At 52.6% G+C, this 25,743-nt stretch overlaps 1 protein-coding gene across 1 annotated transcript; it reads right to left on the bottom strand.

Moving 5' to 3' along the window:
* Nucleotides 1-1,953: 1,953 nt before the first annotated feature.
* Nucleotides 1,954-4,085, bottom strand: Sgf29 (SAGA-associated factor 29). The gene is made up of 2 exons (XM_011153332.3): nt 3,880-4,085; nt 1,954-3,329 (listed from the first exon to the last, which is right to left on the bottom strand). Exon 2 carries the CDS (start codon nt 3,065-3,067, stop codon nt 2,180-2,182), a length of 888 nt encoding a protein of 295 aa, XP_011151634.1. The 5' UTR covers nt 3,068-3,329; nt 3,880-4,085; the 3' UTR covers nt 1,954-2,179.
* Between the last annotated feature and the right edge of the window lie 21,658 nt (nt 4,086-25,743).

The raw sequence follows: 25,743 nt of genomic DNA, 5'->3' as shown, positions 1-25,743 counted from the left end.
AGCTTGCTTTCGCGGGGATCAGGGGTGGAAAGTATGGCTCGCGTGCAAGTTCGCCTTGGCTTCCGGTTGCTCGCATGCTACGGGTCCACTTGTATTAGGCTCACCGTACGAACGAACGCAGGGCCGTCGGTCGGTCTCTCGGACACACGGACGTACCTGGAGGGACACACACGTTCGAACGCACGTAAGTCGTTCGTCCTCGGTGAGAACTCGCCCCTGACGCGAAAGCTAATCACCGGTTGAATTAATTCCCAAACTGAGAATGGCTTCTGCCGACAGTGCCGGTTACCGTCTGGAAGCGTGGAAAGATATCGGACAATCGACAGCGGCTAGTCGGTAGTCGGTGGGAAGGCGCGCTTGGGAAGTGGTACGTTTTGCTACTACTGGCGCAAACGCGATTTCGATTGTGGCCGGGTGGATAAAAGGTTCGGAGGCACGAGGTCGCGCGTTTTGCTAAATTCATGCGACCCGGCCGCGACCTTCGGGCTCTCGGGTTGAGCTCCGATGCGGTTAGAGAAACTACTGCAGAGTGTAGATACAATCGGTCGTTACAACTTTCGCGGCGGGGTGTATAAAAGCCATTACGCAGGCTAGATAATTTCTATTATTACGAGAATCGTGCTGAAGATAGCGGAAACTTTACCTGAGATATGCCGAATAATTCGTTCTATCTTAGGTGCATCGGTACGTCATTCGAGAACTGAAAGGAAGAGCGAGAGAGGGAGAGGAAGAGGGGGAGAGAGAGAGCGAGAGAGAGAGAGAGAGAGAGAGAGAGAGAGAGAAAAGTCGCACGCATTTTCTTTCCGCGTTATTTGTCGAAACGCGCGTGATTTGCGCGCGCAGGAAAATAAAGCGCCATCGCGCGCATATGACGCGCGTTTCTTTCGCAATGAACACGCTCTGCAAAAGCTGCGTTCAAAAGCACGCGTGTTGTCGCTCGTCCTTAATTATTACGCACAATATTTCGCTCGCGCGACAGATCCAGCCTCGCGTTTCAATTAAAAAGCCTCCCCGCCCCTCCGCCGATACGCGTTATTCAACGGGTAGGTTCCATCCGAACGGCGGCCAGAAATCAATGAAAATTTTCCAGGATTAATTTCGAGGAAAATGGCGAAAACACCATGTCCGCAACGTGTGCTGAATCAAAGTACTTTTTTATGACTCCCCCGATGCGGGGGTAGTTAAGTTAAATAATGAATGAGGATTGGCTAGCTGGGCCGGTCTGCTGGGGGTTCGGCTCGGGGATACCAGAGTTGCTTTGATGTCTGGCGGCAGCCGCCGATTATGGAATCAATTATTGCGCGGTACTCCCTCTTTCGTCCTCTATCTTTTTCGAACCGCTCTCGCACTCGCTGCTGCAGGCTTTCGCTCACTCCCGCTTCATTTCGCTCCTCCTCCTCCTTTCTCTCTCTCTCTCTCTCTCTCTCTCTCTCCTTTCCTCCCATCGCCATCCCTTTATCCCATTTTCCCTCCGCCCATTCTACCTATCTTTGTCTCGCGCTCGTGACGCGGCCGCGCGCATCGAGGGAAAGATTTATTCCGTATAGGAAGAAATTACTCGGACAGTCACGGAGAACCGATTCCGCGAAAGGTCAGCGGAGTCCAGGTTCAGGTCCACCCGCGTACATAAGGATACCGCTATTATCGTCTTATAATCTACGTCAATTACGCCGATGATGGACAACATTGCGGAAATAGGATCTTAACTGTCAGTACGTGGCTATTTTTCTCCCGCGAGCGTGTCAGCTCGCTGCGTTGATAAGACCGCTGCGTTGATTTATCGCAGATCAGCGTTGACGACATCGAGACGACAACAGTGGGAGCGCAGTGCGCGAGGCTCATTGACGCAGTTTGCGGAGGAGCCGAGAATTGTTGAAAATATGTAATTTATGTATTTCGATGAATTTATTACTCTGCATCTCTTTATTTAGATTAATATATAATTAGCGTAAGAGATCAAGAGGATTTGGGGCGCCAAAGAAATTGTTGATGCGAAATTTTAAAAAAGATCCTTATATATATATATATGTTATATATTACATATGAGTAAGTCATCGTCGTCATCGTTATCGGTAATGTCATCAAGTTCCTTATGATCTATCAGTCCAATTCAGTCTGCCATTTTGTACACTGCGAAAAGTGACTAATAACGGCTCGAGTAATACTGCGTCCATCGACATTAGCTTTTATTTTTCTTGCCCTCCTTAATGGAGATCACATAGCGCTGCGCGACATTCAACGGCGGCGAGTAGCCGTCACTGTACTCGACATCCTCAAACAAGATCTGATACTCCTCCGTGGCGGTGGTCGGCAGTTGGCTCACGATCGCCTTATAAAAGCAGGTTGTTTGCGGATACAGGGCCATTACGATGGAGCCTTTCGGGAATAAGGCGTGCGGGTCGGTCTCGGGGTTGACTCTCATCAGCGGCAACGGCACCACTCGTCTTCGCGACAACGTGTGACGGACTTTCTGCTCTTCGTCGATATCGTCGACCTCGTACTTGTTCGTGGCGGGATTGAATTGCACGACCTCGGCGAGTATCCAATTTTCCTCGTCTTGGTCGGAGCCTGGCTTGACCAAGGCGGCCACCATGTCGCCCATCTTCGCGATGTACGACGGTTCGGCCGGTATCGCGCCGCACAGAGGTGGTGGTTTAGCACCAGGCGTCTTACCCACGTAGAGCGGCAAAGTCTGCGCGGTGCTGAGCAACATCTTCATCAGAGCCCCGCGCCTGATGGTCTCCTTGTTGCCGGCGTTCTTCGACTGGATGCGAAACTCGTTTCGTATGACGCGTATCTCGTTGATCTTGCTGAGGGTCCTGCGCAAGACGTCCTCTTCCTGCTGGGCATCGAGTATCGCGGCGTTGTACAAATTCTTCAGTTTCTGCTGATAGTAAAGGGAAACCTTGTCGTCCGGCGTGACCTTCTCGTGAGTCTTCATGATATTGTTGAGATTGAATTCGGAACGAGTGCGGTGCGTGTCTATCTCACGCAGAAGATTGTAGATGCTGGACAGACGCTCGTTTATCTGTTGGCTCACTATCGTGTCCGTTAACGTGAACGGCATTGTGACAAATCGCGAGTCTTTGAGCAATTTAAGAATCTTTCGATAGCAACGGCAAAGCTCAAACGCCGCGACTATGTACAAAGCGCGCGGTATGAGAGCGTTCTACTCTCTCTCTCTCTCTCTCTCTCTCTCTCTTTCCTCTCTTCTCGCCTTTGTCTTTTTCCTCTTTCATTCGATCTTTCTCGTTCTTTTCGTCGCGGTGATACCGCAGTATACAAATCTAATCCTCATTTATCGATCTCCCCAGCTATGGATCGTTTGTCTGTAACAAAGAAGTAATTTTCTGGGCTACACCGATAGTCCAAAATTTCGACGCTACTTCATTTGGCTACGTTCAAAAACACAACGGTTTTCGTGAACGTTATTGGTCTGAATATGAGGATCTAACAGTAAGGACCAATATAGTAGGATCGATCCACTAATCGCGCTCAGCGAGCGCTTTGTTCTCTGAACGCAGCCAATGGGTGCGCGTTCACGACACTCAACAGTTGCGCGACTGTTGAGTAATTCGTCAACGTTATTGGTCTGAATGTAAGGATCTAACAGTAAGGACCAATAGTCACTAATCGCTCACTGAGCGGTTTTCTCCGCTGAACGCACCCATTGTTACTTTCAAATTATAATTCGGTCTGATGTATCAATAGTTTTTCTCGCCGATAACACATGCTCGGCTCGCTGTGAAAAGTTTCTAGTTGCTCTCGTTTAAAAAAAAAACAAACAGTTTCGTCATCCACGTACTATCCGTAGCGCTACACTCGCCTCAATATGGCGGACGGCGGTGAACACGTTGGCGACTGGATCGATATACGTACCCGCTCCTCGCGAGCTATTGTATTCCTTCTCGGGCGAATTTTCGATGGATCTCGTTCTGGCACGAGCGCGAAGCCTCAGTGAAGCGTTCTAGAAGCCGGCAGCTCAACGTGAGCCTCTCTCAACGCGAAGTTTCAGGCAGCACTAACCGTTCCCTCGTGTTACTCGATCGACCGTAGACGCGCATCTGCGTCATACCGCTTCTCCCACTACCTCTCTTCGTGGTCGGTCGTTACGGCTCTCTACCAAGGCGATGCTGCCATCTCACGAGCGCGTCTGAAAGCGCCGCGACGGCGATAGTATTGTCCGCGTCTGTGACACCGAGACTGCTCTCACTCTACTGCTGCTGAATGCCGCGGTGATTCAACCAGCCAAAATGGGGGATATATTTTCCCCTGTATAAAGAAACAAATCGCCTCCGGCGATACCATTCCTTTCTTTTCCTTGGACTCTACCTCGGTGTTTGAACAGGTAGCACGAGAGCGTATGGCATATTTGAATCTTGCCGGTCGAATACAATTTTACGTTCCTCTTGCGTTCCGAGTGTTCCGAGTGTTCCGGCAGAAACCTCCGTGTACAGAGACAATCCTTTGTACATATATGCCTCCCACAGTCTTTTATTATTGCTGCACTTACTCTCCTTTACGTTTTGCGTAATATTTTATCTTATTATTTTATTTCCTTGTCGTGCTTATTTTATCATCTGCTCGTCGTTTATTCTATTTTCTTGTATCTAGCTTAGAGATGGCGCTTTAAAACGACTGCTCGGCGGGGAAAAATTCAATTCGAACAGGTGCTTGTAGTCGATTTAATGTAGGGGCCGAGAATTAACGTATGCACCTAATATCTGTTATTTTATTATTTCATTTCACAGAACGTCTCCAAAGTGTTGATAAATTTCATTAAATATGCTCGAGTCGCCGACGTAGCCATCCGCTTCTATCGGTCGTGAAGTATGCGCGCGTGTTTGAATGATAAAGTCGTTTCGATACGCGAAAAATGGCTGCGCGCGGATAATTTTTCCCAGGGAGAACTCGTTCCTAGATCCAATCATACATCGCATCGTATAGACTGGTCGGTTGCGGCGCCGAGCGGCAGGCATACATTGAATGTGGCGTGTATCATCGCTAACAACCAACAGGTTAACCGCGCTAACAGCATCGATAGCACCGCAGAATGCCATAACTCATTCGAGGCTTGGGAAAACTAAATTTAATCTCTTGATTAAACGTATACTTCCGCGCGGCGAGATTTCGCGTTGCCCGCCCGCTTCGTCGCTTCTGCGCTCAGCTGGATCCTTCGCGAGCGCGAACGACAGTCGATCGCACTCGCGAATTTAATAATACACAAACGAGGCGACCCGCCTCGTTTCCGCAGAGCCTCAGTCATTCAAATGACTATCGAGACGTGGAGACCTCCTCTCTGATTATTCAAGCCTATCGCCACTACTTTCCGCTGCCTACTTGATTATGTAAAAATTCGTAATGTAAATTATGTAAAATTATGTAAATTATGTAAAAATATAATAGATAGAAATTTCGCGATCTCGCCGAAATCTCGCCGACGAAGGGCGTCACCGAGAAACTATTCGCCGGCGATCGGGCCGATGCGATTGCAGCCCAGCATCCAGCTTCCAAGTGGCGTTCGTTTCGATAAATCGTCGCGACGATTCCGCTGTGAAAACGTGTCGCGCGTCGTTCCCAGATACACGATCGCGCGGCGCGCTGGCATATCGCGGGTGCGAGGTGTGCGTCGTGTTGCCGCTGTTGCGCATCGTGCACACATCGGATGCGCCGTGTATCATCGCTAACAGCCGCGACTGGTTAACCGCGCCTAACAGCGTGCCGATAACGGTGCCGCACCGAGAGAAACGCGCATTGGGAGACTCCCGAGCGATGCGTGGAGACCATTACCGCTCGACTTGCCGCTCGAGTTTGAGCGCGTTTATATATTTACTACGGCCGCGTATACACGTACACCTGCCGATACACGCAGCGCAACGTGCGTTCGCCGTAAACGCACCTGATCGCGCGACAACGGCCGGCGCGCGCGTTCGGGCTCTCACGAACTCCATGACTTATCCTCAGTCCGCGAGTCAGACGTGTGTCACAGAGAACAGCGCGAGTCGCAACGTCGATTCGCGCTGTTCGAAATCGCGGCCGAATCGCGCCTGATAGATCTCCCGAGCTCGTCGTCTCCTGTGTGCGCGCGCGCGAATAATACCCGCGATCGGACGTATTAATGATGATACCCGAAGCGGCCGCATTCGCGAGGAGACGCCGCGTTACAGCGAGATGCCGCCCCCGCCATTCTCTCTGTCTCGGGAATTAAAGCGGTCGAAGCGTGTTATCAGCTGCGGAAGGGCTATCTCCCTTAGATTATCGGCGAGATTTTTCACGAATAGCGAATGAACGGAGGACAGCCTTTATGCAGCCGATCGCAGAACAACAGCAGCGGCGATATTGCAGCGCACGGGAGTGACCCCGGCGGAATGTCTGAAATCGCCGCGCGTTTATCGTGGGAGATCGTCTAATCTCGCTCTCCGCCGTCGTATATATTCTCCACGTGGCGCGTGCAATTAGCGGTACATTCGAGCGCGCTTGCATTATCATCGGCTATCGTCCCCGTCATTCGGCTCTCTGAGCATTGATTTATAGCGCGTCCGACGACGGCGTAATTATTGACCGACGGCTGCCGCCGCTGCCGCTGCCGCTGGTTTTGCGAGTGCTAGGTGGGCGGGCGGAGAGGGAGGAGACAAGTTTCGCGTTGCGAAATCATTGATAACGCGGCCCGCCGGTGGTTTGCATATAATGCGAACAAATTCATTCGCGTCGCGCCGCACGACGACGATTCATGACCGGGGGGGCTCCCTCGCCGCGCGATCAACAATTTAAATAAGCCGCGCGAGCGCACGTGCGCTCGCGCTCGCGCTCGCGCTCGCGCTCGCGCTCGCGCTCGCGCTCGCGCTCGCGCGGCCCCTACAACTCAATTTCCATCGATTAAGTATGAGATATGCAGATCCCGCGGTGTGTGACGCTTGCTTAGAACGCGCTCGTCACTCGACGCAGGTGACGGCGCAAAAATGGACGTCTAACGAGACCCGTTTGTTTGCCCGCCGCGACGCGACGCGTCGCGCCGTCCGGAAAACCGGACTTGTATAATTGATACTATATCATCCGGTATTATTTGCGATGCAACGTGCAATTAACGCGGCAATATAAATAAGCGCTGTCGGCGGAGTATCTACGCGGTTAGTACTTTATTAGTCGCGTCGGGATACTAGACGGACTCGAAAATATCGAGGTATCGGCATTGGTAATTTGTATGATTGCTCGCCGCTGTCGTCGGGTAGTTTCTACAAGTACCGGAGGAATTAGCGCGGGTACCCGCGAGTTAACCGGCGACTGTCCGAGTGCTTATTGAATTATCTACAAGTTGCCTCGATATTTTTGAAGATTTGCTCTGACCGGTGAGGGAGACACTTCAAAGTGTCTCTCACTGATGTTGATGAATCTTCGATATATCGTGGGGCGGTTAAAGATAGGAGATACAACTTTTTTTTTCCTCCCGAAGCCAGTTGCGTATGTTCGATCGTGAGATCCATGAGAAAATGTTTCCCACGAAAAGTGTCATGATATTTGATGCGTTGTGTAATTATGCGTCCGGATTTGTCGGAAATTTCATATCTTTCGACACACATTCGTGCATATTTTTCTTTTTTACCTCTTGTTATTATTTTAACAACTCGCATAGTTTTTGCAATGACGCGACAACTGAAGAGAATTTTACGTCAAATTCAACCATCAAGTAACAAGAACATTTTTCGGAACGCATTTTTAGAATACAAATTTTAAACGCTACGCTGTATGTAACTGTAGACGCTCCATGTCTAGCTAAGTATCGCGAAAGTGCGGCGAACGCAACGCGTCTGTAACTATACTCAAAGAGCGTTGCGTCTGTCCGTCTGGTACTTCGCCCACTTACCGCGCAGCGTTTGCAAATCGTGTCCCAAAATTACGATTTTAGAAAATAGTTGTATTGCGCGCGTGCTTAAAAACTAACTGAAAGCCTCATAATTTGGTCCGACAAAAATTCACAATTTGCTCCGAGGGAGGATTGTTTCAACCGCGAAAAGGAGCTCATAAAAAAATACATGTCTCTCACTCGCAGCTCCTCTACAACGTATCAAAGGCAAAGATGAAACTTCCCGAGAGGTATTTCCACAGGCCACCTCGCAAGTGCCCCGGCTCTGCCCTGCTAATCAAGCGTAGCCCAAGTTCATAGTCTGCTGCGAACGTAACGTCGACGATTTGACGATCGCAATCGCAATCGCCGGCGAAATTATTCACATATACGGCGCGTAGGTCCAACGGGATAAAATGGAGCGTAATCAGATACTGTCAGAGCTCGCACGTTTCGTCTGTCTCGTTTCCTAATCGCTCTGACGAAACTCGGCGCCGAGCACTCGTGCGTCGTCGCCGAGTTGAAAATCAAATCCTTTTTGCGCGCTCGACGGCTGCGACCGCGAATGGGCCATTAAAACGTGCTACGGCGCGACGACGAGCTCAGAGCACCGAGCTCAGCTCCGAGTGTTACGTACATACGTACATACGTGTACATAGATACGTTTCGAAATATGGAACAAGGTGTCTAACGAGGCGTAGGGAGATCCTGGGCCTCGAGCTAAGTCCTCACGCCATTTCGCGCCCTTCGTCCGGATACACGGATTCTCACGCTGATACCCGTTTCGATTCTCATCACCGAATTCGCTCTCGACTAGCCCCGCGGCGTGTTCTGAATCGCGACGCCTGAGCACACAACGGCAATTAACAGATGGGATTTCGCAAGTCAAGTGCTATCTTCCGGACATTCTCGTCCCCTTCGTTCCCTTTTCAGTCAGAGTCAGAGTCCTTCCGCCGCGTACAGAGGAAGTATAAATCCAGTCTCTGCTGGACGTTTCCAGATTTTCCTCGTCGGTTATACCCTTGCTGTGTGTGACCTATTATAAAACTGCGCGTTTCTAAAAGTCACGTTGATGAACGAGCACGAGACAGGGTCGAGAGGAAAGCACAGAAGGAAGAAAGAACAGAGCAGAAAAAAGAAGGAGGAGGAAGAAGCGCCGCGCTTTCTCTCTCTCTCTCTCTCTCTCGGAAAGTATCCGCACGCGGATACGAAAATTTATTACAGCAGTCGTGACGTTTATGCTTTCGGTAAAACAAACGGACGGAGGACAAAGGGGAATAATGCGACAGAGAAGAGAGGAGGAGCCGCCGCGCGCGCGGAGGGCACGCCGGGCACTCGCATAAATCGATCGCGCTCAGCGGACTGCTGATGATCCTCGCGCGATTCGATTTTCATCTAATATCGGCGTTTTACGACGCACAACTTAACGACCTGTTGCAGTCGTTAATCCGGGCCGCGATGCCGGATACCGGCGCGCATAAACGACATTTCAAAACGTGTATCCTCCGTAAGGCGCGGAATGGGAATGTCAAACGCAGCAGCCGCGTTTACTCGCGCGACGCGGGCGAGAGAGGAGAGTCGGAGCGAGAAGGCGAATGTGAATTTGACTCGTAAATACAATCCGCTCGTAGGAGCTTGACGTCTCGTGATTGTCGCTCTCTCGTGTGTTCCTTCTCTTTGTTCCCATTAGGTCGTTCGTCAAGCCGCTCTCTCGGCGGTTAGACAGCGGCGGGATAATTTCGCAGCGAGCGGCGAGAGCCCGTCGCGTAAAAGTGGACGAATTGCCGCGCGAAGACGTAAATGTCTCGCTCGCGAGCTTCGTAAGCTCCGCTTCCGAGATCTTAGCCGTAAATAACCGGGTATCGCGCACGAAACCTATTATCGGTATGGAAGAGCTTGCAACACTTTCACCCCGACGAACCTTGGCACGCGGCGAATCCATCTTTCGGGAATTACCGAAACACACACGCGCAACACACGCGTCTCTCTCATGCCGGATACCGCGGGTACGTTCTGAAGTTGATCGAGGCGAGAGCGCAGCATCCTTTCTTCCGGCCTGGCCGTAAAAAAGCGAAGTAAATTATAAAGCGCAAGACACAAAGTGCACTTGTGCATTCGCACGGCCTTGCATCCGTGTTCCATGGGGGGAGAGAGAGAGAGAGAGAGAGAGAGAGAGAGAGAGAGAGAGACGTGACGTGAGAAACGACGAGAACGGCGGACGATACTTCTAAGCGTCCCTCCGCTCGTCACGATATGTATCTCCGTCGATTACCGAGAAAATAATACGAGATGTACGTGTTATGCGCTCGATAAGTTAGCCGTTTGCATAATTCGCCACGCGCTGCGGCGAGAAAATTACCGGCCCTACGTCGTCGCGGCTCGTGCTTTATCTCTCATCTGGAATATCTTATTCTCGATATACACTCGACACACAATCGAGACGCGGCCAACCGGCGACGACGACCGCACGCATCTCTCCGCGGCGCGCGATCAACCGATCCTCTGCCTTTTCGTCGTTAGCGAGGCTAGACGGAGGAGCGCTCGTCGAAGAATAGCGCAAGCAGTCAGTGACGGAGGCCGCGAGACGTGGGGAAAGAGAAAGGCAGGAAGAGAGGAATTCAACTTGCAAACGCGAGCGTTTCAAACGGAATCGATACGTCGTGATTTCCCCGTATCCGTAAGGGCGCGCGCGTCTTCCCTCTAACTGCTATCGAGCGATTTATCGGGGGCGAATCGGGGGAAACGAATGCGGGGCACGGGGCTCTCATACGTACGTCTGCACTTTGTTGCATATGAAAGTAAACACATTACCATGCGTGCACGTCGATACATGCCTTATCTTTTATCTCCGAGGGTCTCCGCTTCCGGCCCAGACTGGGGAATATTCAACGAGGCTGACGCGCGCGCGCGCGCGCGCGCGCGACCGATCCCTGCGAAGCAGATATATTCCTTTACGGCGACGTTTCACACAACACGCTCGCGTAGCCGATGAGATATCGATGAGCTCTCGCGCGCGCGCGCGCGCGGCCGGCGTGTGCGGCGAAGCTACGTATACAACTATAATCGGATAATCGGACGGGAAAGCGACGGCAACGGCGAGCTGAAGCGACGGAGGTGGTCGAATCACGGCGCCGATGTACCGCGCGGTCAAGATGCGGGGGATATTTGATTTACGCCAGGTCCGCTCGCGTCGGCCCGAGGTGTCAGGACGTTGGATACGCGCTTCCTTCCTCGACGCGGAAGGACACGTGGAAATCCCCCGGCCGCTGTATAATGCAGAACCGTGCGCATTAGCGCGATTAGATCGACATTGTCCTGGTGTAACCCAACTGCGACTCACTCGCACACAAATCCTTCTCTCTTCCTCTCTCCCTTTCCCTCTCTCTCTCTCTCTCTCTCTCTCTATTCCGTCTATCTATCTCTTCATCTCTCTTCGTCTCTCTCCTTCAGCCTCCGTTCATTTTTTATGAGACACAGTCTTGACTGCCATATGTCGCTACGTTTCGGTGGCAGAGCGAAGGCTCCGTGTGACACGTGTAGCGTAAGGGATAACGCACTGCCTCGTGTTTGCACAGGGAAGCTCCTACGGACGGGAATTATCGAATTTCAGGGACGCCCGTACGGTCCCGTTATTATTTCAGCAAACACTCGAAACGCGACCAGGTGAGCAATGGCGGGCCGAAACGATAGTCAAAACTAACAGGGCACCTCGTTGCCTCACGGGGACGATAATGCGCCTTCGTTGTCGTGGAATTTGTCCATAAATATTGGCTCGGGGTAATCGACATAACGGCGTAAGCGCGAATATATATACCGTCGGAGGAACGGACGCTTCGTGACGTGACAGCCGCCGTTGTTATTGATATCTCCTTTGTCCTCCCGTCGCGGTAGTCCTCGACTCGGGGTCGATAATGAAAGCACAAGCGGAATTTTATCTATTTAAGGAGCTGAAATTTTCGCGCCGACGCCGACACCGTCGTCTAACAGTTCTCGACTATATCGAGCAACACGTCCAGGTGTTACCGAGACAACGTTTGCCGTTTGTCGACAAGGCGCGCGCTGCTCGTGGCATATCGTGCTTAAAAATTTTTACGAGGACAACTTGATTGACATCGAAACGACATTTGCGTGGCTGAACGACGACGGCTAACATCGGACGTCCCCGGCTGACGGCGCTTAAATAATTAAGGAGGCGCGCGCGAGTTGGCCGATCGATGGCGAAAGTTGGGGAAAATTGACAATCCGTAAGATAAAAAGAGATGGAGGGAGAGAGGGAGAGAGAGAGAGAGAGAGAGAGAGAGAGAGAGAGAGAGAGAGAGAGAGAGAGTCAGCGAACTAGTTGAGAGAAGCGGAATACCCAAGGCCGGCGACAGGACAGGAGAAGAGGGTCGGGAAGAGGGGTTGAGAAGCGCTGGCTGACAGGCTGAACTCAGTGACAGCCCGGCGAACGTATTAATAATAAATGCAAACGCCTAACATCAATTTCTGTCTGGCTGCCTCCGCCGCCGCCCACCCTCGCAGCCAACTCGGAGATCCGTCACCCCCTCGATACGGGGGGAAGCGAGACGAACTCAGCCACCCCTTTATTTAGTCGCCGGTTTGCTTACTTACACCGGACTCGCTCCAACGAACTTACGCGCGCTTGTCAGGGAAGGCCGAGGCGCTGCCAAGGCACGAAGAAAGAGCACGAGACACTGAACAAACTACAAATTGATATAATCCCCTATCTCTCCCCTCTGCAAGTCTCCCGGACTGACTGGCGGCTGGCGGTGTGTATAGCCGTGTCGCGGAATTGAAGCGGAGTGAAATCATGGCTCGGTTGACAATTCCCTCTTTCTCGCCCCGTCCGCGCGTGTCGATTGATTTTAATAGTTAAAATAATCTCGTTAAGCACTCCTCGCGCGACGCGTGCAGCAGTTCGCTCGTCGAAGTTTCCATTTCGTGACACAGTGGTGGGTTACGCGAATAAAATATGAGTCTCTCTCTCTCTCTCTCTCTCTCTCTCTCTCTCTCTCTCTCTCTCTCTCTATTTCCAGCTCCTTTCATACTTATCGAACCAAATTCGGTTTCCCAAGCGAAATTCATTTCATTCATATTTTCTATTTTTACTCCGGATACAAGTGTCAATCTGTACAACAACCGCGATATTTTAGCAGTCTAAAATTTGTTTATATATTATATTTCTACCTCGTACCAAAATATTTATATAGCGTCCTTTTTAGCTCTAATAATATATCTGCTCTGCCGCCGAATACTCGGGCTCGCTACTTCCACAAGACGAAAAGGTTCCTCGGAAGCCGTGCGACGGTTATGCAGGAACCCTTCGTCTCGCGAGAAGTCGTATCGTTTCGCGAAAATTCTACGCCCAGTCAGCGATATTCCGCGCACGGCTAACCGAACAGCCGGATACGTAGAGACAGTGCGAGAGTCGAGCGCAAAGTCGACGTGGATTCGAGAGTGATGGAGGAAGAGAGGGTGACAGTGACCATAACGTCAAAGAAGACGTTGAAAGGATTTTCCTCGATAAATGGCTCTCTCTCTCTCTCTCTCTCTCTCTCTCTCTCTCTCTCTCTCTCTCTCTCTTCCTCTCTCCCGCACGCGCGCAGCCCAAACAGAAGCTGAGAGAGAACACACGCTGAGAAAGACGAGTGCACTCGCTGGAGCGTAGGATGGCCGCTTTATCGGCACGAGATGCACACTTCCTTTGGGACACCTTTTTTGCGGAACGAGCTTAACAGCGCCGAAGTAGCGCACCTTGGACCGTCGCGCGCTGCTGCGCGATAAGAACCGAGATTGTCGGCGGAAACCGATTCTTTATCTGAGCTCAGAAGGGGACAGAATGAGAGAGAAAGAGAACGCGGGAAGAATGGAGGGGAAAAGGCCCGCGAGGAGGAGAGAGAAAGGGGACAGAGCGCGACGCGTGTTCCATCGATTAAACAAGACGCGGGAGAAGGAGAGAAAGGGAGGCAGAGAAGGCGGCCGACCTTGCGAGGAACTTTTCGAATACACGTACCGCCGGCGCGATTTCATCTCCCTAAGTAAGATCGCCATCCTCCACTTAGCGGGGGATTTATACGAGCCAAGTTGAAATCGAATCCCGAACGGATAGAACTTTAAATTCCCGCCGTAAGTATAAACGTTCCGAGGAATCGCGCCGCGCCGCGCCTCGCGGCATTGATTTCGCTGCTTTTCGCGCGCGCGAGCCCCGCGAAGTCGCGGACTTAGATCGACGGCGGCGGCGGCGGCGGCGGCGGCGGGCGGAGGGTGGATACGCCATTACCCAATAACCAAAGAAACTAACTCCGCCGGGGTCCCCGGGCGCGCGGATATTTCCGAGCGAACGTCGCAAATTCGCGCGCCGAGAGCTGACGGAGCGCGGAGAAGTGAGCGTCTCGTCTAGGCGGAGAGAGATCCAACGGGACTGATACTTATAATTCGGGGTCTCCGGTGGCAATAACCGGTCAGCTTCGCGTAGAATATCGATCCCGTGGCCACAACCGGTTCGATCCGCGGGGCGCGCGGCGCCGCGAGGAGAGCGCAAGAGTGGACGACAAAAAGATCATTAAGTCGCCCGATACTTATGTTAACGGTAACAAGTAGAAAATGACGCGCAGTGTCTCTGAACGCGCCGGTGCGCTATCGCGCAATGACGTTTGCACTTTTCCACCCGCGCACATACACGCGCGCGTGGAGTCTGGTCTCCTAATAGGACTTATAGGCGCAGCATGGCCATCGGCCCGTGCATTTTGATCGTACCTCCCGATATCTGCGACTTGCACTAAAGCGAGACCGCCGCGCACCTCTTGCGGCGCTGCGACCAGATATATCCTATGCCATATATAGGTTCCCGGCGAGGTAGGTGCTAACGATCGCGAGATACGATATGATTTGCGCGCGATCGATTTTACCGCGCTCGCAAAAACCATCACGGTTATACAGGCAGTCCCAAAACCGTCGACACCGGCTGGATATCGGAAGCTTGATTTCGAGAAATCCCGGATGATCCGTCGTGCATTGAAGCGCGACTCTCGTCGTTCTTCGACACGACCCGATTCGATAACGAAGCATTGTTCTGCAGAATGATCTTTTCACGTGGTCGCGGTTTAAACGGAATTTTACTTCAACGTCGCTCTTGTAATCGTGACAAGAAACGATGTTACGAAAGTTACTGCTGACGAATGGATCCCACGTGATCTAAAGATGCCATTAAGATGTTATTAAGATACATATCGACGATTTTGACGCATCCTGTATAGCCGCCATTGTTATTGCCGCCACTCCCCGTTACTGTTATATCTATGCATCGTAATGCGGGTCCCCGTGATATTCGAATGTTGGTGGACGGAGCGATACGGAGAGAGAGAGAGAAAGAGAGAGAGAGAGAGAGAATGCGGTAGAAATCGCTCGCGGAAATGTCTGCGGGAAATCTGTTGTTAACGGGAAACCGGACAGGCCGCGTGCGGGGATTCGAACGGGTGGGCATGGCAGTAAATCGGTATCGTTGCAGGAAGATAGTATAATAATGGTGTCGTATAACGCGGCGATAAAGCTGTAATAGGCAAATTAGCGAGGCTTTTTGCGCGACGCCAATAAACGTCGTCTCTCCGCGCATTTACCGAAGAGAGAGAGAGAGAGAGAGAGAGAGAGGCAGAGAAAGAGAGACCCGCGCCAAAGGGAAAAAAGAAAGTCTGACAGCAGGTGGTCAGCTGACACAGCTGTTTCGCGTAGATTATATTCCAACAATCAAGTGCTGAATTTACGCGGCAGTGATCGCAGACCCGCTTGCGATACAGAAATGTAAGGACATACCTTCGCGATTATATTATAAGATGCAATCATCTTGCCCGCTCTTGCCGGCTCAGTACGTCCGAGCGGCTAAATGCTTTTCGGTATCGGGGCCGGTCCAGTTTGTTGTATTTGATTATACGATTTATCGTCTCTGTGACTTCGACTTTTTTACGACAATTGTTATCAGCGCTGAAAAAATATCGATCGCGAGATAGCGAGACGCACGCTAATCCCAGATATTGGACCGTGATTTTTGTCGCTCGCAGCGGGACTCGGATAGTCACGTCGCCGAGGGAGAGGGAGGGGGAGAGAGAGAGAGAGAGAGCGCTGAAACGGGATTTCGAAATCATTTGACTCTCGTCCAGTTATATTGCAACCAGTTCGCCGAGATCTCGCAATTTGATAAGCAAGGGTACTTATGGATCGAGCAAGCCCGTGTTTACTACGAATCGACTTCCGGCTAAGTCCGAACTAATGCACGAATGCAGGATCGCGTCTACAAAGAGCCGACCTTCGCGCGATATCAGAGAATCGTGCTCTCCCCGTCGTGCACACCCCGGAAACGCGTTATTAATATCGCCATAATTGCGTGTCTGAACTCACTTACGTGCGTTTCGCGTATAACCGCTGATTTAGTGAGTAAAGCGAAATTTATGATTACCAATTCGGGTAATAACAATACGTAAAATTTATATCTATGTAACAGGTACCCCAGATAGCGCTACGTCGCTCGCATAATACCCATTGCGATTATATCTGCATGATTTATAATACGGCGAGAGGCAATTGGCAATCGCGCTGAAGAAGTCGAGAGTGCGCGCAATTAAAACTCGCGACACGCCGGCCGGTAATTAGAATTCCGAAATGAATTATCCACTTACCGCACAATAACTCCGCGAGCTCCGTGTTGCATAAAAGATGCGACTACGCTTCATACGTCTCCTTTGCCAAATTAAATGGCGTAAAACTCGTTAATAATCCGCCAATCATCGCGACCGCCCGAAAATAACGTCGCGATGACAATAACGTCGCGTGATAATAAAAGGATCATGTCGTCGTCGTCGTCGTCGTCGTCGTCGTCGTCGTCGTCGTCGTCGTTTCACCTTGCCGGTCGCGACCGGGAACACGTTCGTGCGGCGAGCGTCGTCGCGACGCGACAGCCGCATAAATTAATCTCGAGTAGCGGCGTCGCGAATAAACAAACGCGCCCTAATCTGCGGTAATCCGTAAAAATTGCTCGCTCCGCGATCTTCGCGCGATCCGACAGCATTCACATCGGATTTCGACGCATCGACGGCGCTCAACGCAAGCACCGGGGGTACACGTCGGTCGAGGTGGGAAGCCCGTGCGCACGGAGAGCGCATAACCCAACGAGACAACCGGGCGGGCGACATAACTGGTTATGTATATGAAACGCTAAGTCGTGTGAGTAACATATGTCACGTATTAACAGGTTGTCCCATTAAACGTTCCGGCGCCGCACACAACTGCCCCTTTTCAACCCCGCGAAGAAGGAACGCCCGCGTCCTCTCTCTCTCTCTCTCTCTCTCTCTCTCTCTCTCTCTCTCTCTCTCTCTCTCTCTCTCTCTCTCTCCGCTTTATCTCCCGTATTTGAATTAACTCGAAAAATAAAGGTTACCGGCGCGTTCAATTATAATTGAGAGGCTGTCAACGCGGCGATAACGTCGGCGCCCTGTTTCCCGCGCGTCAACACGTGTGAATCTCGTTCAACAAGGGCTCCCTTCCTACGTCGCGAGGTCCGAAAAAAGGAAACGGCCGAAAGACCGGTCCCTTTCTCCTTCCCTCCCTCCCTCCCTCTTTCTCTTTCTTTCTCTCTCTCTCTCTCTCTCTCACCCTCGCTAGCCTCGGCACCGCGGAAGTGTGATTTTTTTTTCTCCCTTTCTCGCGCCGCTCTCCCGCCCGAGTATATGAGTAACGCGAAAACGAGTCGCGTCGCGTGATCTAACGCCGAGGGGAAGGAAGGGTGTCGCGCGTCGGCAAGGAGGAAGAGCAGAAGAAGCGAAAAATAAAGAAAAAGAAAAAAAGAGCGTAATTAATCCGGCCGGACATCGGTATGGCCGCTGCGTCGGTAACCCCGTGCATGCATGCGTGCGTGCGTGCGTGCGTGCGTGCGTGCGTGCGTGCACGCGCGCGCTTATTTCTTATGAGTAATTATCCCCACGGGTTCGCTCTCGTCGTTAGGCGACTCGAGGAGATCGAAGATAAATATATTAAACGGCGAGAAGATATAGCCCCGGCCTATACAACGCACGTTGGCTGACTGGCTGGCGCGAGGGGTCGATTATTGAATGGATAAATTCCGGGGAAAAACGAAGCCATCGAAACTCGGCCTCGGATTGAATTCTGTTTCGGAGCGGACCCGGGCGAGAGAGGAAGACCCGCCGCTCTCGTTCGTGAACCCTTCCTGCGTACGACGCGCGCGCGCGCACGAGGCAGGGGTACACACCGTGGCGTGCTCGCGATATAAGGAGAGAGAGTCTAAGCAACGCGCGGCGGCGCGGCTATCTCGGGATATCTGAAGACGCGAGTACCAAAACGTGTTCCTACCCGAATAAAGGCCACGAAGCGAACGGCCGCGGAGATATGATAAAAATAACGAATGTTATTGCTAACTGCTAACGAGTCAAAGCACCTAGCGTGGGTATCGCGGCCGATAAAAAACCTGCCGGCCCACGGAATTCATTTATTATTCGCCCTCTCCGCTTCTTATACCTCCGTTTCCTTTTTGTTGCTCCTTCTCCCCCCGCATTTCGTTCCTCAGCGTGCAAGAGGTCGAGACGAGCAAGGAGCACGAGGAAGAGGAAGAGAGAGAGAGAGAGAGAGAGAGAGAGACACGGCCATGCGCACCGCCATTATCGCAAATTTCCGTTTCGGTGATGCCACTTGTCAATTACCGCCTCGTGCTGCCTCTTCGCCGCGCATCCGCGACGTTTATCTGCCGGCTCGCTCCGGGATTTATCGCGCATGCGAATTCCGCGGAGCGGCCGATTTATCGAATTATACCGATCGTCGGCCCTTATCGGCAGCCGCGATACCGGCCATGTCGCGGCTAAGCGACGCCGTGCTGGACGAGCGAGGCGAACGGACGAGCGAACGAGCATCGTAATTTAAATGCTCCTTCGTGAGGAGCGCGGCGAAAAATTAAGTGCCTCGCGATAATAATCACCGTGTCTCGAGTCGAGCAGACACGCGGGTACCGCTCCTCCTGCCGACGACGCTCGCTCTTCGGGCCGTCTGACGGAATTATCCCCCGAGAACACGCGCACCCTCGCAGTTATTAGCGCGATCCACCCCCGTGCTGTCGTTACCTTCGCGCTTCCATAACCGCGTGACAACAGGTCGCGGTGTTTCCCCATCACATCCCCGGTGTCGTCTTCGCGCCCGTGTCTCTCCTCCCGAGCGTCGAGCAAATATTTGTCGAGTCGATTCTCAAGCGTTATCCAGGTGTCAATTATCGCTTCGTTAATAAGCGCGCGCGCGCAAACGACTTGCGTGGCGTGCCGTGCCGTGCCGAGCCGAGCCGCGCGGGCACGTGTTTCCTAGCTACGACGCACAGGTGTGCCGCGCGTTCGGGCTTCGTGGAAGTGACTCTTGTCGGTTCTCTGAATTCGGGAATAATAAGCGCGGCGCACCCGGAAGAGCGGGTTTACCGTGGAACCGCAGTGCAAACAGTCGCCAGAATGCGTACACACGTTCGCGTCTCTCCGCGTACGCCGTCAATCCTCGCTGCCTTTCCCTCCCCTCTTCTCTCTCTCTCTCTCTCTCTCTTACACACACATATTCTCTCCTTCTCGCACGCCCGCCATTTCTCCGCAATGTAACGCGTGTGTCGTACAGCCAGTTGCACGCATCATGCTCGGACCGACTCCGCTGCGTATACAATGTTCCACAGCGCCGACTTCTCTCCGTCCCGCTATTACGGGCGCCGGCCGTACGACCTCGTCAACGGCCGCTAATTAAACCTCACCGGCTACTAATTAAACGCGGCTACTAATATCATTGTAACTAGTGGCCGGCGAGTTCTTAACGCGTCCGGCAGAGGGTAAGATTGAAGCGGAGAATGCGCGCGGTGTAGTAGCACGTAATCACGCGATTACATTCCTCCCGCCTCCGAGGAGGTAATATGCGGGATTGATAATCAGAAATGAGCCGCCGTCGTCCCTCGGTGTAGGCCGATACGGCGCTTTCTATCGCCGCTTCGGCGCTTTCGGGATCGACCGACTCGTCGACGAAACTTGGCGCGTGCACGTCGCCAGCCGGAATATTTGCAATAAATCGCGATGCTACGTGCAAACGCGCGCGCGCACCGCGCAACGGCGGTTCAAAGTCAGAAATGCAAAGCCCGAAAAAGTTGAATCACCGCGGCCAAAAGTTCGCTCGGACTTTACGACAAAGGATATAAACCTCGGGATTTTTCTTCCCGAAGTCGCAGTTTCGCCGAGACCATAAAATATTATCCCGCTTCTCTTTTTTAAGTAACTCAAGCTCCACGCCGCGCCGCTGCGAGTTGCACACGTCGCTGGCTCAAACTTGGAATTACCCGGCCGCCGAGAAAGACGGATCGGAGGAGACTTGAAAACACGCGCGCGCAATAATGCGTCGTCGTCGTCGTCGTCGTCGTCGTCGTCGTCGTCGTACGCGTGTTAGACGCGGCCGCGGTCCGGTTACGCCTCGCGAGAGGACGCAAGGATGAGCGCGAACTCGTTAAAAAAGTTTAATCGAAATGACGTATTCTCTCGCGGCGAGAAATAATCGCGCGGCCCTGAGCGGAAAAATGTAACCGCTCTCATAAATAAATACATCGGCAGCGAGGGGCAAATAATATCATCCAATTACACCGCGGCCTCGTATCGACCATCTATCTCGGACCCATCGCGGACTCCCACACGCAGAAAGCGCTGCACACAGCTCGCGCGCGCAGGTGGGCTAGGAGCAATCCCGGCTCATTGGCTTCTCGAATCCCGCATCGGGAATGAACTCATGAAAATGATTGCCAATCCCAGACGGTGGCGGGCAGGCATTAGTAACCGATAGATCGAGCCGGGAGTAGGGGGAAGGCATTGAGGTTAAATTACCTCTCGGGTAGCGGAGAGAGGTAGCAAGGACAAGGCAAGGGCCGACGCGCGAGGCGGTGGTCGGCGACCGAAAGGGTGGAGAGGTGTGCCGAAGTAGCGAGTAGGTATTAGCGGAGATTAATCGAACGACGGACCCTTGTGCTCCACGTCCGCACACAGCCGCATGAAAGCCGCGGAGGAACGGCTGCCGCCGTCGCCGACGCCGTCGCCGTCGCCGTCGCCGTCGCCGTCGCCGTTGTCGTCGGCGTCGTCGTCGCCGGTGGAACGAAAGGAGGGTACGAGGAAGGGAGAGGAACAGGCCGTGCGCGTGATTAGTTACACACTTAGTTACTTACACCGGGGTACCAAAGTGGAAGACGCCATTAGTTTCAGGTTTCAGGTAGAAACAGTCAGGAAGAAGACGTCGCCGAGGGACCACTAGCTCTTGTCTACCTCGACTTACACCTCTTTCTCTCCTACGAGCTTCCGCCTGCGAGAGAGCGCGCGCAGGAGCATAAACGACATCGTACGGGGCAGACACTCGCCCGAGAAATATCCTCGCTTTAAGCGAAGTTACCGATTCCGTCTTGCGCGGCTGCGCTTTATCGCGTTAAAGCTTTATAAGCGATGAAGCTCCGGTTAGTACAGGAATAGACGTGAATAATAAAGAAGACTGGCTCTCGCGCGCGCGATTAATGAGCGAATTCTGCGGGGAGGTAACGCGCGCGCACTCGCGAGAATCAAGCGAGCGGCGACGCTTCGTTTTTGCGCAATCGCCTCGTTCGCCTCGTCGTGAAGGAAGAAATGCCCGGAGCAGCACTCTCGAGTTGTTAAATTTTCCATGCTCAATTAAGGAAAGAGAGAGAGAGAGAGAGAGAGAGAAGAGAAAGAAATGCCTCGTTAGAAACGATATAAAAAATTTCACGACGCGATTAATACTTTTAGCAAGGTCCGCACGACACGACGCGTCGTCGTCTCTGCCTTCTGTTGCTCCGCGTTTCGGACCCGCTCGCGGTCAAGCACCCGAATTATATCCCATCTTGGTCGAACGAAGCCTACTCAAGTGATCCTCGATCGTATTCGCTAATCTCCGTGTCCTCTATTTTCTGCAACATCGGCCCGCTCGCCGGCCGGGATTAGCCGTCTTACGGCGCGAGGCGACGTCGTTAAAACCGATGACTCCGCGACTCTAGATCGGCCGGGCGGTTTTGCATCGCGTATTTATTGACTCTGGGATATAATCGCGAGAGAGAGAGAGAGAGAGAGAGAGAGAGAGAGAGAGAGAGAGAGAGAGAGACAGAGAGACAGAGAGAAAAATTTACAACTCGTCTGGACCGCGCGTGGCGGCAGCGGCGGCGTCTCTCAATTTCGACGACGAGGACGTTCGCGCAGCGCGAACGAGGTACGGAGGTGAAGCGTGCATTACAGGACTGATTGCGGGGCTGTTAATGTGTCACCCCGACTTTAAAAATGACCAGCCGCACTTTTCAGGTAGCTCCGCTGCCCAGCGCAGGCTAGTAAACACGAACTTGCGGACGAGAGGACGAGAAGGCTAAGAACTCTCGTGGCTATTTAAAAGTTGCGTAGCGGCAATCTCCTCGCGTGAGTTGATATCTCACGTTCCCTCGCGGACGGTCTCGCTCGCTCGCTCGACGTTTCGCTCCTTCTTCGCTTTTGACAATCTGCTTTTTGCACGGCGCCCAAACAAGACAGTGCGAGAGATAACGAGTCTTGCTTTTTGCCGCGAGAAAAATGCCTCTCCACTCGTAAAACTCGCCTCCATTTTCTCTGTTTACCCTCGCCGTTCCGCGAGAACGCGAGAGAGTGGCACGACGCGCTTCTTCACTCGTAAAGCCGAGGTGACATTTTATATCCAGCGAACCAACGTAACGACGGCCGTTTAAATATCCCCGGCGACACGCGCTTCTTGCGTTGCGGACGCAACGAAACTACGCCTTTCTCGATTATACACAGGCCTCTCTCCTCGTCCGGCCCCGCTTCTCTCTGTCTAATCCGCCGGGGCTCGCGTGACGTTGAGAACCAATATTGGCTCAATGTGGTGATCGCGCTTCTGCACTTCGGCCGTCGCGTGATACGGACGAGGACGACCCGACGACAAGGCCGACGACACCGCGCACGCTGAATTACGACACGGTCGACTTCCGCTCGTCCCTTCAGTGCCGCTTAAAATCAATTCTTCGCTCGCGCAGATGAAATCGTAATTTTATTAGCCCGGCATAAATTCATTCGACCCTCGGCTCGGCTCTCTGCGCCCCGAGTACTCCCCCTGGTGCTCCTTGCGCGCGAGGAGTTACGGCGCGAGAACGTACGCGTTAGCGCGCAGGGCGAGGCAGAAGGAAACGATTCATAGCTTTTTAATGTCAAACGCGGGAGATAACGCGCCGGAGAGGAGATAGGAAGTCACGATCGGAGGGAGACGCGAGGTGGCCGCGCGTGGGGAACGGAACGAGTGCGAGAGCGTCGAAAGTATGGCAACAACGGGGTGGCGCGACCGCGAGTTCCATGCATTTAAAATGTTTCATTAGAAACCGTCTAATAAATATTGACCCCCTTTTTAACTCGGTTTTAAAAGACCATTCGACGAGAGCGGATCCACGGGGAAGGAGGAGGGACAAAAGAGATCCGGACACGTGCTTCGTTCGCAGCGCGGGGAACTCGACGGGACCGAAAGAGATAGAGCGAGAGAGCGAGAGAGCGAGAGAGAGAGAGAGAGAGAGAGAGAGAGAGAGACAGAGAGAGAGGGAAGGAACACGTTGCAGCGCTGACGGTACCTGCGCTTGTAACAAGATCTGATTTATATAGACACCGTCGAAAATTGGTTTCATCCCCGGACCATCTCCTGGGTGGCATTCGGGTGGCCCCAGCGACGACGCGCTCGTTCGGGATACCATAAATACATCCTCGCTCTCCACCCCTCGCGTACGCGTTTGTATCGCAGCATAGAAACGGCGCGGCAACGGGGAATCGATTAGCCCGTAATCGCGCGCGCGATTCACAAAGTAACTACTGAAATGCGATAAAGGGAAACGTAAGTTCTCCAGCGAGTGAATAAATAAGATGAGTTGAATAAAGCCGGGGATATATGTAAGAACCAGCGGTCGGGCGGAAAGGACGGGAAGTAACGCGCGAACTCGATCGCGGACGTCGACCGCGCGATGCGATTCCGCCGCGTTGCGAATCGCCGATCGTGCGACTTTAATTATCGCGCGCCAAATTCTGCAGAAATTCACGGCCATGACGGCGATACTGCCGTCCGATCTCGCGTATCGCCGCGATGAGTGAAGAGAGATCGACGGGGGCTTACTCGTAAATCGAAAAGAGAGCCGAGAGATCAGCCGGAGAAATGAAATTTATTAGACTTCCATTTGCGCGTAAACCTGTCGCGGGAGGATGAGAGATGCATCGCAATGCATGCAGCGTTTCAAAATTTCAGCTCTTGAAAATCCCGTATTTCAACGTCGTGCTGAGAATAACGATAAAAAAAAAAAAGGATACACGAAGGATACACAATCCTGCCTTCTCGTAAAGCTGTAGCAATAATAAGAAGGATGATCCGGAGCTGCGTTGCTGCGCTACGCGGAGCACGACAACGCTCGCTTCCTGTGCATGCAAAGACTCGTCTTCCGATAGTAATAATAATGAGAAGGACGAAGGGGCAGAATAAACACGAAATGCTTTGAGTTTTCGAGCGCGGCCGCGTTTCGCACGACGCACTCCTTTGCAGTAAATCTCGCGCGCGCGTGCGACATCATGCGTGCGGTGAAGTTTCCGGGGTGATTTCTTCGCTCGCTTCCTTATCCTCACTCGCGGCCGCGCGTCCCTTCGCTGTTTCCGCGTTCGGTCGATGAGACGCGGCGCGTTGATTGAGCTGTCCTAGGCAGAGCATGCAAGGCAGCTCTCGCATGTCCGATCGATCGAGTGAGCGAGCGAGTTATCTATCGCGAGAAATTAACCTCGTCTCTCTCTCTCTCTCTCTCTCTCTCTCTCTCTCTCTCTTTCACGCCGCGCGACGGAATATTAAATGCCATATTCATGGCCGCTGCAGGAAATGCATTATATCATTGAGACAATGTGAGAGCAGGCGTCCCCGAGGTAACGCTCGCTTGTCGAGTATTATACGCGACGGCGTGCAAATAAATGCGACCCACTGCACACGGAGCGAGCTTTTAATTGCTCTATATGGTGTCCCATTTCGGTTTCTCAGATCGGAAGGTCAAGGATCAAGGCGGTTGATAATAATCCCACAAGACAACAAAGATTTCCACATTCCGGGGAGAAGCGAACGCGTTTAGAATCATTCGCCGAAGCTTACTCGCCGTCGTTCTTGGCAGTCGCGTGCGACGGGAAGTATTGCGAGAATAAATCCGCGGTACGTCTGAAGAGGCTGCTGCCGAACGTTGGCAGCAGAGGACGTACATCGAATTTCGTCGCGTGCCAAATCCTAATCCCCCGAATTTCCCAGCGGGATACCGAGAACACGTGCGACAATCGCTGTATACTCCGGCAGTCGAGTTCCAAATTGCGACGGCGTGAGAGGAAAATATAAGAGAGCTGCGCAAAGAGGAAAGCCGTGCAAAAGAGTGGCGGTGTAACGAAGCAACGATATTACACACTCAGATTTCACTCGCGGATTTTACGACAGAGACTTGATTTATTCGACTCAGTCCTTCCGAAGAATCTACCACGCGGATTTCTTTCCGCGCGAAATATCATCGCGCACTCGTACGCAGCACGCGGGCTCGACGGGTCACGAAAGAACACCCTGTACATGGCGGAGCCAATAATTCTCGAGGAAGGAATATGATCGAAGCAGATGCGTCTGCAGGCGGTTACACACTCTCACACAGGCGGCTCTCCCTCTCTCTCTCCCTCTCTCTCTTTCTCTCTTCTCTCTCTCTCTCTCTCTCTCTCTCTCTCTCTCTCTCTCTCTCTCTCTCTCTCATTCGGCCGCGTACATGCGTCCCCGTGCGCGCGTGTCGGTGACGCTTAGTCGTAAACGCGAGGGTATTACAGGGCCTC

The sequence above is a fragment of the Harpegnathos saltator genome, unplaced genomic scaffold, assembly GCF_003227715.2.
Source record: "Harpegnathos saltator strain DR-91 unplaced genomic scaffold, Hsal_v8.6 scaffold96, whole genome shotgun sequence".
Classification (NCBI taxonomy): Eukaryota; Metazoa; Arthropoda; class Insecta; order Hymenoptera; family Formicidae; genus Harpegnathos; species Harpegnathos saltator.
This window is presented reverse-complemented; position numbering and strand designations above follow the sequence as displayed.

Coding starts and splice junctions, on each gene's coding strand:
- Sgf29 (XM_011153332.3), bottom strand. CDS start 3,067: ATGCCGTTCACGTTAACGGACACGATAGTGAGCCAACAGATAAACGAG.